At 44.6% G+C, this 17,717-nt stretch overlaps 1 protein-coding gene across 1 annotated transcript in view; it reads right to left on the bottom strand.

The window, feature by feature from the left end:
- The window catches only part of LOC311108751 (laminin subunit alpha-4-like), a 34,289-nt gene that overhangs the window by 6,875 nt on the left and 9,697 nt on the right, over positions 1 to 17,717 (bottom strand). The window contains exons 8-34 of the mRNA XM_084151488.1: positions 17,261 to 17,344; positions 16,967 to 17,118; positions 16,535 to 16,645; positions 15,786 to 15,897; positions 15,327 to 15,491; positions 15,000 to 15,193; positions 13,013 to 13,129; positions 12,243 to 12,391; positions 11,740 to 11,881; positions 11,547 to 11,640; positions 11,330 to 11,446; positions 11,006 to 11,191; positions 10,592 to 10,731; positions 10,265 to 10,429; positions 9,366 to 9,511; positions 8,877 to 9,039; positions 8,519 to 8,652; positions 8,202 to 8,373; positions 7,902 to 8,033; positions 7,636 to 7,778; positions 7,309 to 7,438; positions 7,070 to 7,207; positions 6,824 to 6,957; positions 6,502 to 6,657; positions 5,844 to 5,997; positions 5,454 to 5,647; positions 5,103 to 5,292 (exon numbers count right to left, since the gene is read on the bottom strand). Coding sequence (XP_084007614.1) covers positions 5,103 to 5,292; positions 5,454 to 5,647; positions 5,844 to 5,997; positions 6,502 to 6,657; positions 6,824 to 6,957; positions 7,070 to 7,207; positions 7,309 to 7,438; positions 7,636 to 7,778; positions 7,902 to 8,033; positions 8,202 to 8,373; positions 8,519 to 8,652; positions 8,877 to 9,039; positions 9,366 to 9,511; positions 10,265 to 10,429; positions 10,592 to 10,731; positions 11,006 to 11,191; positions 11,330 to 11,446; positions 11,547 to 11,640; positions 11,740 to 11,881; positions 12,243 to 12,391; positions 13,013 to 13,129; positions 15,000 to 15,193; positions 15,327 to 15,491; positions 15,786 to 15,897; positions 16,535 to 16,645; positions 16,967 to 17,118; positions 17,261 to 17,344 — 3,914 coding nt within the window. The remainder of the gene's footprint in view (positions 1 to 5,102; positions 5,293 to 5,453; positions 5,648 to 5,843; positions 5,998 to 6,501; positions 6,658 to 6,823; positions 6,958 to 7,069; positions 7,208 to 7,308; positions 7,439 to 7,635; positions 7,779 to 7,901; positions 8,034 to 8,201; positions 8,374 to 8,518; positions 8,653 to 8,876; positions 9,040 to 9,365; positions 9,512 to 10,264; positions 10,430 to 10,591; positions 10,732 to 11,005; positions 11,192 to 11,329; positions 11,447 to 11,546; positions 11,641 to 11,739; positions 11,882 to 12,242; positions 12,392 to 13,012; positions 13,130 to 14,999; positions 15,194 to 15,326; positions 15,492 to 15,785; positions 15,898 to 16,534; positions 16,646 to 16,966; positions 17,119 to 17,260; positions 17,345 to 17,717) is intronic.

Here is a 17,717-nt window from a genome sequence, read left to right as displayed (position 1 = left end):
TTCATTTGCATTTTATTGCATGACATACAGTGGGGAAAAAAGTATTTAGTCAGCCACCAATTGTGCAAGTTCTCCCACTTAAAAAGATGAGAGAGGCCTGTAATTTTCATCATAGGTACACGTCAACTATGACAGACAAATTGAGAAAAAAACATCCAGAAAATCACATTGTAGGATTTTTTATGAATTTATTTGCAAATTATGGTGGAAAATAAGTATTTGGTCACCTACAAACAAGCAAGATTTCTGGCTCTCACAGACCTGTAACTTCTTCTTTAAGAGGCTCCTCTGTCCTCCACTCGTTACCTGTATTAATGGCACCTGTTTGAACTTGTTATCAGTATAAAAGACACCTGTCCACAACCTCAAACAGTCACACTCCAAACTCCACTATGGCCAAGACCAAAGAGCTGTCAAAGGACACCAGAAACAAAATTGTAGACCTGCACCAGGCTGGGAAGACTGAATCTGCAATAGGTAAGCAGCTTGGTTTGAAGAAATCAACTGTGGGAGCAATTATTAGGAAATGGAAGACATACAAGACCACTGATAATCTCCCTCGATCTGGGGCTCCACGCAAGATCTCACCCCGTGGGGTCAAAATGATCACAAGAACGGTGAGAAAAAATCCCAGAACCACACGGGGGACCTAGTGAATGACCTGCAGAGAGCTGGGACCAAAGTAACAAAGCCTACCATCAGTAACACACTACGCCGCCAGGGACTCAAATCCTGCAGTGCCAGACGTGTCCCCCTGCTTAAGCCAGTACATGTCCAGGCCCGTCTGAAGTTTGCTAGAGTGCATTTGGATGATCCAGTAGAGGATTGGGAGAGTGTCATATGGTCAGATGAAACCAAAATAGAACTTTTTGGTAAAAACTCAACTCAAAGAATGCTGAGTTGCATCCAAAGAACACCATACCTACTGTGAAGCATGGGGGTGGAAACATCATGCTTTGGGGCTGTTTTTCTGCAAAGGGACCAGGACGACTGATCCGTGTAAAGGAAAGAATGAATGGGGCCATGTATCGTGAGATTTTGAGTGAAAACCTCCTTCCATCAGCAAGGGCATTGAAGATGAAACGTGGCTGGGTCTTTCAGCATGACAATGATCCCAAACACACCGCCCGGGCAACGAAGGAGTGGCTTCGTAAGAAGCATTTCAAGGTCCTGGAGTGGCCTAGCCAGTCTCCAGATCTCAACCCCATAGAACATCTTTGGAGGGAGTTGAAAGTCCGTGTTGCCCAGCGACAGCCCCAAAACATCACTGCTCTAGAGGAGATCTGCATGGAGGAATGGGCCAAAATACCAGCAACAGTGTGTGAAAACCTTGTGAAGACTTACAGAAATCGTTTGACCTGTGTCATTGCCAACAAAGGGTATATAACAAAGTATTGAGAAACTTTTGTTATTGACCAAATACTTATTTTCCACCATAATTTGCAAATAAATTCATTAAAAATCCTACAATGTGATTTTCTGGATTTTTTTTCCTCATTTTGTCTGTCATAGTTGACGTGTACCTATGATGAAAATTACAGGCCTCTCTCATCTTTTTAAGTGGGAGAACTTGCACAATTGGTGGCTGACTAAATACTTTTTCCCCCCACTGTAAGTATTTGATCACCTACCAACCAGTAAGAATTCCGGCTCTCACAGACCTGTTAGTTTTTCTTTAAGAAGCCCTCCTGATCTCCACTCATTACCTGTATTAACTGCACCTGTTTGAACTCGTTACCTGTATAAAAGACACCTGTCCACACACTCAATCAAACAGACTCCAACCTCTCCACAATGGCCAAGACCAGAGAGCTGTGTAAGGACATCAGGGATAAAATTGTAGACCTGCACAAGGCTGGGATGGGCTACAGGACAATAGGCAAGCAGCTTGGTGAGAAGGCAACAACTGTTGGTGCAATTATTAGAAAATGGAAGAAGTTCAAGATGACGGTCAATCACCCTCGGTCTGGGGCTCCATGCAAGATCTCACCTCGTGGGGCATCAATGATCATGAGGAAGGTGAGTGATCAGCCCAGAACTACACGGCACTACCTGGTCAATGACCTGAAGAGAGCTGGGACCACAGTCTTAAAGAAAACCATTAGTAACACACTACGCCGTCATGGATTAAAATCCTGCAGCGCACGCAAGGTCCCCCTGCTCAAGCCAGCGCATGTCCAGGCCCGTCTGAAGTTTGCCAATGACCATCTGGATGATCCAGAGGAGGAATGGGAGAAGGTCATGTGGTCTGATGAGACAAAAATAGAGCTTTTTGGTCTAAACTCCACTCGCCGTGTTTGGAGGAAGAAGAAGGATGAGGACAACCCCAAGAACACCATCCCAACCATGAAGCATGGAGGTGGAAACATCATTCTTTGGGGATGCTTTTCTGCAAAGGGGACAGGACGACTGCACCGTATTGAGGGGAGGATGGATGGGGTCATGTATCGCGAGATCTTGGCCAACAACCTCCTTCCCTCAGTAAGAGCATTGAAGATGGGTCGTGGCTGGGTCTTCCAGCATGACAATGACCCGAAACGCACAGCCAGCGCAACTAAGGAGTGGCTCCGTAAGAAGCATCTCAAGGTCCTGGAGTGGCCTAGCCAGTCTCCAGACCTGAACCCAATAGAACATCTTTGGAGGGAGCTGAAAGTCCGTATTGCCCAGCGACAGCCCCGAAACCTGAAGGATCTGGAGAAGGTCTGTATGGAGGAGTGGGCCAAAATCCCTGCTGCAGTGTGTGCAAACCTGGCCAAGACCTACAGGAAACGTATGATCTCTGTAATTGCAAACAAAGGTTTCTGTACCAAATATTAAGTTCTGCTTTTCTGATGTATCAAATACTTATGTCATGCAATAAAATGCAAATTAATTACTTAAAAATCATACAATGTGATTTTCTGGATATTTGTTTTAGATTCCGTCTCTCATATTTGAAGTGTACCTAAGATAAAAATTACAGACCTCTACATGCTTTGTAAGTAGGAAAACCTGCAAAATCGGCAGTGTATCAAATACTTGTTCTCCCCACTGTATACAGGGCCGTCTGAAGTTTGCCAATGAACATCTGAATGATTCAGAGGAGAACTGGGTGAAAGTGTTGTGGTCAGATGAGACCAAAATGGAGCTCTTTGGCATCAACTCAACTCGCCGTGTTTGGAGGAGGAGGAATGCTGCCTATGACCCCAAGAACACCATCCCCACCGTCAAACATGGAGGTGGAAACATTATGCTTTGGGGGTGTTTTTCTGCTAAGGGGACAAGACAACTTCACCGCATCAAAGGGATGATGGTCGGGACCATGTACCATCAAATCTTGGGTGAGAACCTCCTTCCCTCAGCCAGGGCATTGAAAATGGGTCGTGGATGGGTATTCCAGCATGACAATGACCCAAAACACACGGCCAAGGCAACAAAGGAGTGGCTCAAGAAGAAGCACATTAAGGTCCTGGAGTGGCCAAGCCAGTCTCCAGACCTTAATCCCATAGAAAATCTGTGGAGAGAGCTGAAGGTTCGAGTTGCCAAACGTCAGGCTCGAAACCTTAATGACTTGGAGAAGATCTGCAAAGAGGAGTGGAACAAAATCCCTCCTGAGATGTGTGCAAACCTGGTGGCCAACTACAAGAAACGTCTGACCTCTGTGATTGCCAACAAGGGTTTTGCCACCAAGTACTAAGTCATGTTTTGCAGAGGGGTCAAATACTTATTTCCCTCATTAAAATGCAAATCAATTTATAACATTTTTGACATGCGTTTTTCTGGATTTCTTTGTTGTTATTCTGTCTCTCACTGTTCAAATAAACCTACCATTAAAATTATAGACTGATCATGTCTTTGTCAGTGGGAAAACATACAAAATCCGCAGGGGATCAAATACTTTTTCCCCCTCACTGTAGGTGTTAAAAGACCCCCCCCCCAGAGGAAGTTACCACCACTATTTCGACGTCATTTCCTGTCCTAGAGATGAAATGCACGTTTAGGTTCCACCTCCGAAGAATGACGAAGGCAACTTATATATATTCACACACTGGGTGTGGGGAATATCCACGTGGGGTTGATAAAACATCAACAAATAGGGCACTGACAGCTGTCAGTGTAGCTAGCTATCTTGCTAACCTTAACTAGCTAGCTAATATTATTTGTTGTTGCTACGCCATATTCAAAAGATTATCCAGCTGGCTCTGTGGCTTGTTCTCATGCTGGATTTGTCATAAGCATTGATTTAGGGAAAACTTCACCACAGATGGACACCACTGGCCTATCTCTGACTTCACCATCTATTGTTATCTCCAAAGTTTTGGCATTTTCATTAAATTGCGTTTGCGAATCCACCATAGAAATAGTTAGAAAGAATAAGATGAAGCTCCGGTAATATGGATAACTATTGAAAGATAGCTGATATGTGTCTTTCTACATTGTAATGGACATGGTGCAACATTTGGTAGGTAGGCTGCTGGCAGGCTTCTGCTGCGGTACAGCAAAGCCAAGTCAGCCCGTGCTCATGGTTCTCACAAGGGAAGTGAAATGATCGGCTACAATGATTTTGCTCATGATCATGCACGACGCAAATATAATGTAAATATAAGTTCCTTGATTTTTCTTTCGTGGGTGCCTTTTCATTATCTGGATAGACACTTGTGGTTTTTAGCTAACATTACACCAATTAAAGCAGTGGGCTGACGGGGGGAGCGGGTTTGCAAAATGCTTTAATAGCACGCAATTATACCATTTATGAAATGGTCATATACAGTATATATTTTTTTTATACAGACTAGCTAAAAAATAAGTGAACATTTACAAATTATCTAATGGATTATGATAATTGTCTGGTAAAAGAAAAGTAGAGGTGCACAGATCTGTATTCAAATAGTTTACAAAAGTAGTTACCTTCTGAGATAGTCATTTTTTGGGATCTGTATTCAAATAGTTGTAGTCACCTCGAAAGTAACTATTTCCCCCCCGTTTTTTAAAATTAAATGTTTTATAAGGCATAGTTAAAACTATAGATATCCCAGGTCTGGTATACTGTATTTGTGACTGATGTCAGAGGTAAAAGTGATATATTTTAGTATGGATAATGGGGAATAAGTACATTTACTTACATTGTGCCATGCTCCATCGTTGTACTTCTCCAGGCTCTTGATCTTGACCCTCTGCTGACCCAGGTTGAATGTGTACACCAGCTTGCCATGGGCCAGGAAGAGAGCCATAAAGTTGTCCTCCGCCTCATCTGATGCATAAAAGATTATGCCAAAGGAGGACTGGGTCTTCAGGGACAGGGAGAAGTGAGACCTGGTGGAGGAAGATGCATAAGGACTAGTACTTAGACCAGAGAGCATGTGACTAGTACTTAGACCAAGAAACCAAAGTGGAGTTCATGTTCAGGATTTACCTTTTGGTTGACTTCTGGTCAACCTATGTACCCACAGTGTTCTTCCCAGCCCCGGCCTTACCTCTCAGAGAGGGACCCTGGGATGTCTGTGAACTCCTGCCTACTGTTGGCAGTGCCCCCGTAGTGGTAGGCGTGGCGGGTGGCACGGGGCCTGGGGGACAGGTAGCAGGGCGTCTCCTCTGTCTCTCCTGGCTCCTGGTCATCACTCTTCAGTCCCAACAGGCCTTGTGGGAGGTTGGACTTATCTCTGCCCACCTTTGAGAGACAAAGGAAGTTACTTGACTTAGTAGTGGGTCAATACATGCATGCCTCTAGTTCAATATTCACTGATTAATTATGTACTCCTTCTGCATTGATTATACCAAGACGGGCATGAATAAAAATGAAAATAGACATTTCGTAGCAAACTGGGTTCATTGACATGTATGGAAATTAATGTATGTCTTTATACCTTCCTTGTATGGCCCGGCTTGGGTTTGGCAGAGTCCTTGCTTTGCTTTGAGAGCAGGGCAGCGGGCGGTCGCTTCACAGGGCAGTCTTGCAGAGAGGTCTGGACATTCTCAGTGTACTTCTGAAAGTCCTCTGGCTCAATGTCTCTGTCTTGTCTGAAGGGAGAGAGACTAGCAACTTAGTGCCAAAGACATAAGAGCCATAGAGATACTCACACACACAGAACTCTGTCTCCATGGAAACAAACTCCTTGTCCTCCCACTCAGCTCTCAACAGCAGCTCTATTTGTGAGCCTGGCTTTCCTCCTCTCATAGATAAAGCTAGGCAGCTAGGTTTTCACCAACCAACCTGAGCCAAATGACCATTTAGCATGCTCTCATAACAGCAGTCCCTGGAGAAAGGAAACAGGCTTACTAACAGTGTGCAAACTTGGACTTGTTCACTCGCTAAGAAAATACTCTTTACAGAAACACATTCAGCATCCACTGGCGGTGGATGAGGTCAGCTCCCCCATAAAATTACTTTAGTGACTTCTCTATATAGATGCAATCCATTACAATCCGTTACATCAAATGCATTAGGCTATGGGGCCACTTCCTACAATCCTGTCTATGTATTTCTAATATGGTCTGAGTGCTGTGGCAGTGAGAGAGTGTGACCTGCTGATGTAGGCATAGCTGATGCAGCCAGTGAAGTTCTTCATGCTGCTGCTGGGAGAGCCTCCGAAGTAGAAGTTCTTCACTGTGGAGGCTGAGGGGGCAGCAGTCGGACGTTTCTTCTCATGCTTGTCTTTGTCATCCACCACCAGCTCATATCTAGGATAGAATTAGATGGTTAATAAGGCAATTGTTGCAATGAATAATGATAGCCTATTCTATATTTAAAGAAACCTTTAAAATATGAAGAAATCTCAAAATGCCTTAAGAGCAGGGCAATCTATAAAAGCACATGGTACTTGGGAGCCATACATTGGATTCTTACTTGTCATTATTCACTGAAGCTACCAGGAAATGGGTCACTCCATCATTGTACTGCTTCTTCTGTGATTTGACCCTGGTGCCTCTGGAGTTCAATACCACTGCTCCATTCTCAAGGGAGATGGTAAACTCATCAGACTGAAGGAGAAAGACAGAGGAGAGTTTATAACAGTTGTATTTCCTTTGTAGTTCCTTTTGGAACTCATATAAAAAAAGAGAGCATTCTTGATTTAAGAATACATCAGTATACCCCTTCGCTGTGGTAGAACATGAGACCAGTAGGCTGCAGTGTTCTGAAGTTAAGGCCTCCCTCGAAGGCGTCAAAAGGAGATATCTTTGCCGCAGACCCCAGGTAGCTCTCTCCAGTGAAGTAGGCTTTACGGGACATCTGTTACAAATCAAGACACAACAGGGACATTGCCAACTATTGTATTTCAGTGGATTATGTACTGTATATGTTTAGAATTTCATTTGGACTACAGTACATACAAAAGACTCCTCAGGACAACCGCTGCTGATGCCAATAGTGCCAGGTTCTTCCAGGAGGTTAAAGTCTTTCTTCTGGAACTGGAAGCCCTTCACACACCCCTTCAGCCCCACCAGGGAGGACATATCAGGCCTGGAGGAGAGGGAATGGGCTCATAGTCTCAGTCTCATAGTTTCATAGGGCATAGCTGTACTCAGTCTAATGCCAATGTTATAATCTGTTGATATTGTGTTACCATTGTAAACTATTCTTTCAAGGTTATACCTCTCTCAAGGTCCTTGGATTGGTGTGAGGAAGTGCATGTGTGTGGTGTTGGTTGGATAACTCACCTGGAGAGGAGAATGCGCGAGGGGGCTCCTCCTATGTAGATATCGGAGAAGGGCAGAGTTTTTTTCTCATTCTCCATGGACTTCACGTGACTCTTGTCCACCAATAGAATGATCTTCTTGGAGTAATGATAGATCACTGACACCTATTTAAAAAAAAACTGCGTAGATTAGATTACTGTTGAGAGGACATTTATTTTATTCACATCTCACAGTTGTAGAAGGCACACCCTTGCAGACACAAAGAGAATGGGCTGATTTATATTTACCTCATGGTATCTTGCGTCATTGATCTGTAGTTTGGGTGAGTTACTCTCCATGACGATTGGGCCTCCACTGAAGCCAAAGTCATACATGAGACGTAGGAAGCCATTCTTCAACTCTAACAGGAAGACGTTGTCCTGGAAAGAAGGATTGAACCATTTTTTTGTAATTCATCCCAGTTACATGATGAAGATAAATGATTGGTAAATCTCTATGCTCTCTGAAGCATTGCAAGTCATAGCATTGCATCACTGACTGTGTTGCTTGTTCAAATATAAAGGTGACATTTCTGTTGCTATATTTACCCCATTGACCATGAGTAACAGGATGCCGTTGTTTGCTACTGTCCGAACAGCAATGTCAAACCGGGTGACAATGCCAAATTTACCCCTCCTCTCCATGTTGTTGATGAGGGCATATCCAGTTCCGTCAAACAGGTAGCTGGCGATACGACTTTGTGAGAATGCCAGCTTATACCTGATAAGGCAAAGAAAACAATGTTAGATTTAAGTCAACATTAAGTGACTTGTCTGAACAAGCCTCAGATGTAGATTCTTTAAAGGCAGAGGTAATATCTAAAGTTCCCAACAAAAATGTCTGGACAAGATGCGGTATATCATACCTGGGACAAGGTGTTGAAGCAACTACATCCATCTTGTGGGTCTGTTTGAAATTGTACAGACTGATGACATCGTTATTCAAAGAGGCCAACTCGATGCAGCCCACGAAAGGAGCTAGGCTGAGTGCAGGTGGAAGCTACAAGAAAAACAAATGAACAACATTCAGAATCTTATCTTGGAAGGGAAGAGTAAATACAGAATCATTGCAATACAGATTCAATCCTGCTGTGTCAATGGTTCATGAGTGAAGTACAGGTTACATCAACACTGTATGATACAACGGTCTGCTATGCATTAGCCAATGCCACAGAACTCTGACCAGAGACTGATGTCATATCCTGTTAGAAAGTAATGCTGTACCCTGACATCAGCGGGGACGCCACCCATGAAGAAGACAGTGTCTTCAGGGTCCAGATCGAACAGGGAGTCGGTGCCAAAGGCTTCTCCCTTCTGAATGAATTTCTGCTCGTCAGTGGATGTCTGACTGGGTACGGTCAGGAACACTTTGCCATGTCTGCCCAGCCTGTCAAAACAGAGACACAAAGCAGCGTGAATAATCAGTCACATCAACACCATTACCTCCTGCATGGGCAGATCAGCCTCCTAGCTCCCTGTGAGTGGTTAGACTAGACAGATGTACTGACCGTGTGAATGGATGGACGACCTTTAGCCTGGTCGCAGATCTGTGCTGTATGTCCTTTATCATTGGTTGTCAGTCATGATGGCATACATGTATGGCATGACAGCAGACACGACAAAACTATTGTCTAATAAGCATTAACTGATCTGCTACCAGAATATGATAGTCTATCTGTGTGGATCTGTTTCTTAGGAAATACTCTACTGTACCTCTCCACTTTGATGAGGTTAAAGACTGGAGGCCATTGGCTGACAGGCTTCGAACCAAGTGAGATCTCGACATCTTCCCCTCCCAGGTTGTAGACGTACACCAGGTTGTCATTCTTGATTGCCAGACCCATGTAGTCCTTCCTACCCTATTTGATATATAGCACAGATACCAAGGTTACAGGTTTTAGACAACATATAATGCATGTACTGTAATATGGAATCCCTGCCTGCACTCTTTTTCAGGAAAAGCAAAGCGTCCAAATCTTTGTTTTTATAAAACCAACGAATGGTCACTAAGCAACACCACTGCATCATTTACAGCAGTGGCAGAATCACCAGGGTAAGCAGCATCGTTAAAGAGAACAGAGAGGCCCAGAGAGGAGTGATCTGCCCTGCTGTCATTAAGCCCCTGTGGGTGGGGGGTAATGCCATTCATGTAAAGGATCCCCGACTTTGGAGGCAGTGGCACACACTATTGTCAACAGGGGTTTCCTGGAAACCTTTCGAAAAAGGCAACCGTCTGCTCTCAAAGGCCTCTCCTGCTCACATGATGACAACAAACCATTCATCTGCACACAAGCTCCTCTCCCTTTTATCTCAGGCTGTCCTCAGGGTCCAAGTCTGGGAAGTTTCAATAGCAGATCTGGGCCATTCTGCACCCCTTTCCTCCCACCCACCCACTTCTTGCACACAACAGAACAATGCCTCAGTCCGACACAGGGGCTGTTGTGGTCTATGCTGCTATCCTGATCCCAGATGTGTTTATGCTGTATGGCTAACTCCCATGGAGTTGGCTATACAGGACAAACATATCTGCTTTAGAGAAGAGCCAAGCTGCTGAACCCAGCACCAGCCCCGCCCCCAATTCCCTGTCCCCCCTCTCCCCCGAGCCTCCTCACGTTTCTGTCTCCCAGATAGAAGATGAAGCGGTCCTCGATAGGGTCCTTATCTGGGTCCACCCTGATGAACAGGCTGATGGTGGTCACTGTCTTCAGGTCCTTCAGGTTGGTGTGGGGCTGCACCTGAACCGACGACTGACCGTTGAACTTCATGGACACTTGGACCTATGGTGTAACAAAACATGATATATCTGTGTCATACGAGCTTGATTATGAACAAGACTTGGGATTATAGTAACATGAGACTATAAAGGATTTTGCTCATCAAAGGTGGTTGAAAGTACATTTCGGTTGTGATATAGTGATTGTTAAGGTGAAAATATTGACCTTCTTGGCCACACTCCTGGCCTGGGCGATGAGCTCTCTGATCCTCATGATGTTCGTGGTCACATTGTTCACTGGGTTCTTCTCCTCCACCACACGCAGCTTATCCAGCAGCTCAGGGACCAGCTCAGACAGGTTCTCCACTAAAAACACCATCATAGATTTACAACAATATTCCAACCACTTTTTTCTATTAAGCCACTACAACCATAGAGATACAGTATATCTCTGTGACTACAACTCTAGTCATGTGGACTAACATGTTAGAATATCCATCGATTCTCTCTATCCTTCCTTTGGCATTTTTTCGGAGAATCTCTGTTCAGTTTTACACTTGCTAGTTTGAGTGTAATGCTTAGTCATTAAGTCTTCTCTGTTGAGGATTGAAATGCTGCGGTTTGAATGAGTGTACTGTACCTGCTTCCCCAGCGGAGACTACAGCGCGGTCGAAGGCTGCAGCAGAGTAATCTTGGTTCTTCATGTTGATGGCCCACTCCTCTACCTTCTCGTGGATGGGGGTGATGGTCTGCAGGACCTCCACTGAGCGGTTCAGGGTGCCTTCAGCAACCTCCTTGGTGAGCTCCAGACGCTTGGTGGTTCTGTCTGGAAGGTCAGAGTGGAATTCAGAATTTTTTTTTACTACAGAGATGAGGAGAGAAACCTTGGAAGGGTGGTGAATACAATGACGTGTATGTCAGAGACCCTAGATAGGCTATGGGCCAGAAAAATAATGTGTTTTACCTGGCTCAATTCCCTTGATATCTTTCAGTACTACAGCTAGTTTTTTGGTGTTGTCCTCCATGGTCTCCTTGGTCTCCTCAATGTATTTAATCTTGTCCAGAACCTCAGCTTCAACCTCTGTGAAGATAATTCACACATGCATCATCATTGAGGAGAACCTGTACAAGCTAGTCTCTAACAGTAATCAAACAATGCTGAACCAGAAAATGTGTCATACCGAATTGCTCAGAGCGCAATGAAACAGATTCCTTGAAGATGTTGTCACTCTGGGTCTTCAGAAACCCCAGCTGGGTGTTGATCCCAGTGCTGGCCTGCCATAGACAGCACAGTTTTAGGTTATCAAGTGAAAATTACTGTACACTAGCCTAAATATATGATATGTAGCTAATTGCGCATTTCAGACAACCTACATCCTTAGCTCTTGTTGCTAAATCCATTGTTGTCAGTCCAGTGATGTTGGCCTCTTCGATATACTGGACTATGTTGTTGTACACATTGGCTGCATCCAGAGCCTTCTGCACGAATCCATTGGCATCACTTCGTTTCAGATTACTAGGTGAAAAGAAACATACAACAAAATCAGTGTCTGGTTAGAATATTTGTAAAGCAATGAGGATAAGGCCTACTTTTAACTGGTACCACTACTGTACATTAAAGGGTGGCCTTTCATTTGTGCTTCAAGTAATGTGTGACTGAGTGTTGATCAGTGTTGGATAAACATGTTCAGTGGTGGTTTTGTTTCTTGAATGTGGTGTCCATTATAATGGAGTACAGGATATTCAAGTGTAGTCGTGTTTAGTAGTTGGTTGGTTCTACAATGTGATGTGCATTTATAATGGACTAAGGAGGATAGTGTATTGTTTAGAGTGATGCCGTGATGAGATCACTACTATGTAACATCACTACTACTCACTACTCCAGCTCATCCGCTTGACTCTGGAGGTCCTCTGCGTGGTCCTGGGCTCTTTGGACCAGGTCTCTGTCTGCCAGGGACAGCGCCTCAGTCTTCTCCTGCAGCCGCTTGCTTGCGCCATCGATCGCAGCGTGGTACTCAGTCACGTTCTACACAGACACAGACCCCATTCCAGGACTTAACTGACAATGTTACCTCTGAATTATTCTATTTCCCCACTGAGTAACCCAATAGAGAGGCAATTGACTTAAATGGGAATTGTTCAAAGACGCAATGGCTTTTTAGATCCAAAGCCATTCAAAAAATAAGTCTCTCATTTTGGCTGTCTGTTAAATTAGTTATGGATTCATACTCTTAAGTGCATGGACCAGTACATGGGACTCTCCCTGTCAGGCCATATTCAACACATGAACTGAAACGTTGCAATCCATCATAATTACATGATGACCTCATTGAGGGGGTCCAAAACACAAAGCTTTCAGGCATAGCAGGTTAATAGTGACTATGGTGTGTACAGTCTTGGAAGAAAAGAGCTCTCTAGAACCTGAAAGGGTTCTCCGGCTGTCCTCATAGGATAACCCTTTGAAGAACCCTTTTTGGTTCCAAGTAGAACTGTTTTGGTTCCAGGTAGAATACTTTTGGGTTCCATGTAGAACCATTTCCACAGAGGATTCTACATGGAACCAAAAAGGGTTCTCCTATGGGGACACCCAAAACACCCTTTTGGAAGCCTTTTTCCTAAGAGTGTACAGGCCGAGAACAGGCCTTACCTGCACAAGGAGATCCATCTCGGCCACAGTATTTTCAGTGTCCACTATAAGGTCTTTAGCCATCTGCAAGGTGTCATTCACAGCTTTGTAGTTCTCTATCAGCTCCTGCTGCTTGGCCTGGGAGAGAGAGTGGACAGGATTAGTGAATACTCTGAGTACTGTATGCTAGCCTGATGTTCAGTCATATCTTTCTGTTTATAGTACCGAGAATATACATTGTGTAGAGAGTACAGGTTATGTATCTCTCCCATATCATAAAAGTACATAAATCATAAGTAGAATACTTTCAAATGTCAAATGAAAGCTGCAAGCCTAATTGATGCAGAACATCAACATTTAATTTATAGCACTCCCTTTAACAACTTGTGTTTTGCCCTAAAGAGGCAAGAGAGAGATGTGTTGACAGCAGTTATGAGTATGGTACAGTAACACTCTCTTTCCCCCATAGTAACCCTGGCTGTGTTTCTCTTGCCATGACTCATGTTGACTAATCTGCTGTGGAAAGAAAGAGCCACAGATTATGGTAGGCCTCCTGTTTGGACAGTACACCATTCATGGAATTGATTTTCAGCTAGCTCCAGCCTTCACTGCAGCAGCTGGTTGCTCCTAGCTCCAGCCTTCACTGCAGCAGCTGGTTGCGCCTAGCTCCAGGCTCCACTGCAGCACAACCACAATGGGCCCATAATGTCAATTTGGGCATGACAACAGGGCCAGTTTGTGTGTTAAATTAGAATCGCAATCCCTCAGGATTTCACACCATAATGAATAGGAACAATAGGCCTGTTGTATTGTATTTGGGATCTATAAACTTTATGGAAATCTTTCAGTTGTCTAACTAGCCTCATGCCTCTGTCACACCCTGGCTCGGGGGACTCTTAAATGTTGAGCCAGGGTGTGGAGTTTCTGTTACATTTTCTATGCTTTTGTTCTAGATCGTTTATATCTATGTTGGCCAGGGTGGTTCCCAATCAGAGACAGCTGTAGCTCGTTGTCTCTGATTGAGGACCATACTTAGGCAGCCTGTTGGCATGTTACTTTGTGGGATCTTGTTCTGTAAGGTTTTTGTGTATAACCTAGGACTTCACGTATCGTTTCGTTTGTTGTTTTGGTTCGTGTGTGTACTAAATAAAGAATGTACGCTTATCACGCTGCGCCTTGGTCCGTCTCTTCATCAGTCAAAGATCGTGACAGCCTCAGACTGAGGAAACGTTAAGGAGCTGTACAAAATTACTGTACACATGATAACCCATTAAATGACAAGCAGCTGTGGGTATTCAACTCTAAGGGGCATATCCTCTTAATATGGGCTATGGGGTTATGATTGTGTTGTGCAGCAATGTATCTACCCCACACTTTGTGCCTCCTAACAATCCCTAACAGCTGTTTCTGTTTTACTGTTCTCTACTACTAAATACCATGGGTAATTGAGTTCTCAGGCAGGCTTTGGGAACAACTACAATCCACATACTGTATGGCAGAGAGAGAATATCTGGTCTATTCCTTTGCAGGAGCAGGACAGTTGTTTTCCAGTGATAAAGTCAAGCTGAACTCCTGCAACATTCAGAGGGAAGATAAAGGCAGACGGCACTGATCTCTTTAGCAGGGCGCTATCAGAGTGAGCTGTGGTAATGAAACCATGCTGACAAACACAGAGAGCCAGGGAGTCAGGCAAGCAGTGAGCCAGGGAGTCAGACAAGCAGTGAGCCAGGGAGTCAGACAAGCAGAGAGCCAGGGAGTCAGACAAGCAGAGAGCCAGGGAGTCAGACAAGCAGAGAGCCAGGGAGTCAGACAAGCAGAGAGCCAGGGAGTCAGGCAAGCAGTAGGGGAAGTATAAAGTCAGTCAGCCAGAGAGTCAGAGGGCCAGGCAGTCAGAGAGGCTGGCAGTCAGGGAGTCTGGGAGTCGGCTAGGGGCATTTGGGGAGGCAGGAGGAGAGGCTCCAGGCGGCACGCTCTGGGCCAAGCTGACCCCAGTGTCGTGGGAAGTTACCTCACTCCTCTGGAATTTGACGGTGTTGGCTTTGTTCATGTCCTCAGTCTCCTGGACAGTGTTGGCAGCCTTCTGGAGGATCTCCTGGGCCTCAGAGAGCTTGTTGGTGAAGCGGGAGAGCACCTCCCGTACCGGGGCCACGCGGCTGTCCGTACTGATCAGGTTCTTATCCAGTTGACGCATGCGTCTAAGGACTGGACAACACACACATTTGTAAATACACATGACCACAAAGCTTGTCTCTACCTCTCCATTATAACGTGTCTATAGCATGTGTGTTTCTTTGTGTAGATGTGTCTGTGTGTGAGTGTGTGCGTTTTTTCTCACGGTCGTGGGCCTCGGTGGACTCATCGGTGGCAATGGGCTCTCGTGGAGAAAGGTCCAGTTTCTTCATCCAGGCCACCATGCCCTCGGCCATAGCTGTCTTCTGTCTGATGATCTCTGGGTCCAGGTCCTGATGGACACTGTACAGCTCCCAGTCACTGATCATCTCTATGAGACACAAACACGACACAGAGCGCAGGGTGAAGGAAGGCTGGGATATGGCTCTGGGATATGACTGAAGCTCCACTACCAAAAGCACCCTCATAAACAAGGGCTGATAAATGGATGACAGTAGGAAATACAGCAAAGGTGATTTGGATTTAAATCTTAAGGCAAGGCGAGATTAAAAAGTAATTGGATATCATATATCAATATTTATACCTAGAAGCATTATGAATAATGGGGGAGGTGTACGGTACTCAAAGAGGCATAGTAGTGTATCTTTAGCAGGCTTAACAATACCTTCAATCAGCACGTTGAGGGTGGTGAGGTTAGTGGTCAGCTCGTCAGCCAGAGTGACACTCTCTATTGTGTCTTCATCCACTCTTTCCCCCAAGAACTTCACTGCACTCTCCTGGCCCACAGCAAACACCACACAGATCAATGACATAGTTAAGACCACAGAACACAAAAATCAATGACACATTCTGGACACTACCACTACAAGCTCAACTAAAACAGATTTGATGGCTCTGAGAGGTAAGCTAACTGAACTGTATAACCATAGTCTCTCGTGACAGACGTTAACATTAAAATGCTAAATCGAGTAGTGGGAGATTTGGTTCTGGATGCACCAAGTCTGGAACCAACAGCTTCTACCCCCAAGCCATAAGACTGCTAAATAGTTAACCAAATAGCTACCTGGACAATCTGCATTGACCCTTTTTGCACTCTTGACTCAGTACTGGTACTTCCTGTATATAGCCAAGTTATTGTACTCATTGTGTTTTTATTCCTCATGTTATTATTTTTTATATTTTTCTATTATTTCAATTTTTTTCTCTCTGCATTGTTGGGAAGAACCTGTAAGCATTTCACTGTTAGTCTACACCGGTTGTTTACGAAGCATGCAATATTTTTTTTTGAGTTAGTATGAATGAACTATATGTTGGTTTTTGTATTTGGACTTTATTTAACCTCCAGAGAAATGTGAAAGGAGGGAGGAAGAGGAGTGTGAGTGAGTTAGATGAGTGATGAAGGTGTCCTCTTACCGTCTCTGCCAGATGGTTGATGTCTAAGAGTAGAGCAGCACTGGCCCCCTCCAGCTGCCCTGTCTGGGTCCTCATCAGAGCTGACTTATTCCTCCAGTTCACAAACCGAGTCTGGAAACGAAACATAGGGGTAATGGGATACACTTACACAATACTATTACAATACAGTAAATGCATGTTAGGATTGAGAGAAGAAAATTGTGTGATTCGCACAGTACAATGGTTGTTGTATTGGTTGGTTAGTTGTTTTTTTGGTTGGTTGGTTGGTGTATGATATTTGCCAATATCCTTTGTCAGACTTTGTCGTAGAAAAAGGTAGTTAAGCTGCTTATTTATCTTGTTTAAATCAGAATGAACTGATAATATAGGTGTGTATAAACATCTTGAGTCCCAACTATATCAGCGTGAGCAGAAAGAGAGGTTGTACTGTACCTGCAGACGTTGGGCAGTGTAGTTGTAGTACTTGAGCCTGTCGTTGGCTGCAGCCCCAGTGGAGATGTTCAACACACTGACCCTCATCTGGTCCAGCGTCTTATTGGACAACCTCAGGTCACCAATCAGGTGCCAGATACACTCATCACAACCTGATGGGAGGGAGGAGCCAAATGATGACGCAAATTATTTGTGTGTAATTTCCCCAACATCACATCATGCTAAAATCCAACACAAAGGGTTGTTTAAGATTAACTGAAACATTCATTTTGATTTCTAACCAGACCCACTTACTGATGTTGCAGAGATTGATCGTGGCGGCTTCAGGGAGACACTCCCCAGTGTGCATGTCACAGTGGCTGCTAGCACAGTCACATTCTGGAGTGAAGAAACAGACACACACTCATGCACTTCATATAGCTACAGTTGATTACATGTCTAGTTCTATTTATCGAGTTGAATGCTTTATCAGCCGGACATAGGAGAGTCAGTCTTAGTACAAATACCAAATATATAATGGAACCTATGGTGGGTCTTTTGACTTGGGAGGAGTGCTGCTGTACATCTGCAGTGCGGTTCCCTGGTTCTCTATATTGTGGCTGTAGGATGGATTGATGGTTCTGGCAGCTCAGCAGATAAATGAGGACTAGGCGGGCGGTGATGTCAGAGGAAAGTCGGCTGCTAGATGCAGTCAGTGCCTGTGGCCGTGTGCAGATGCGTACAGATGGTCCTGGGGTTGCAGATCACAGCA

Source organism: Coregonus lavaretus, assembly GCF_964263955.1.
Source record: "Coregonus lavaretus genome assembly, chromosome: 33".
NCBI classification, from domain to species: domain Eukaryota; kingdom Metazoa; phylum Chordata; class Actinopteri; order Salmoniformes; family Salmonidae; genus Coregonus; species Coregonus lavaretus.
Note: the sequence above shows the minus strand (reverse complement) of the source record. Positions and strands in the feature narration are given on the sequence as shown.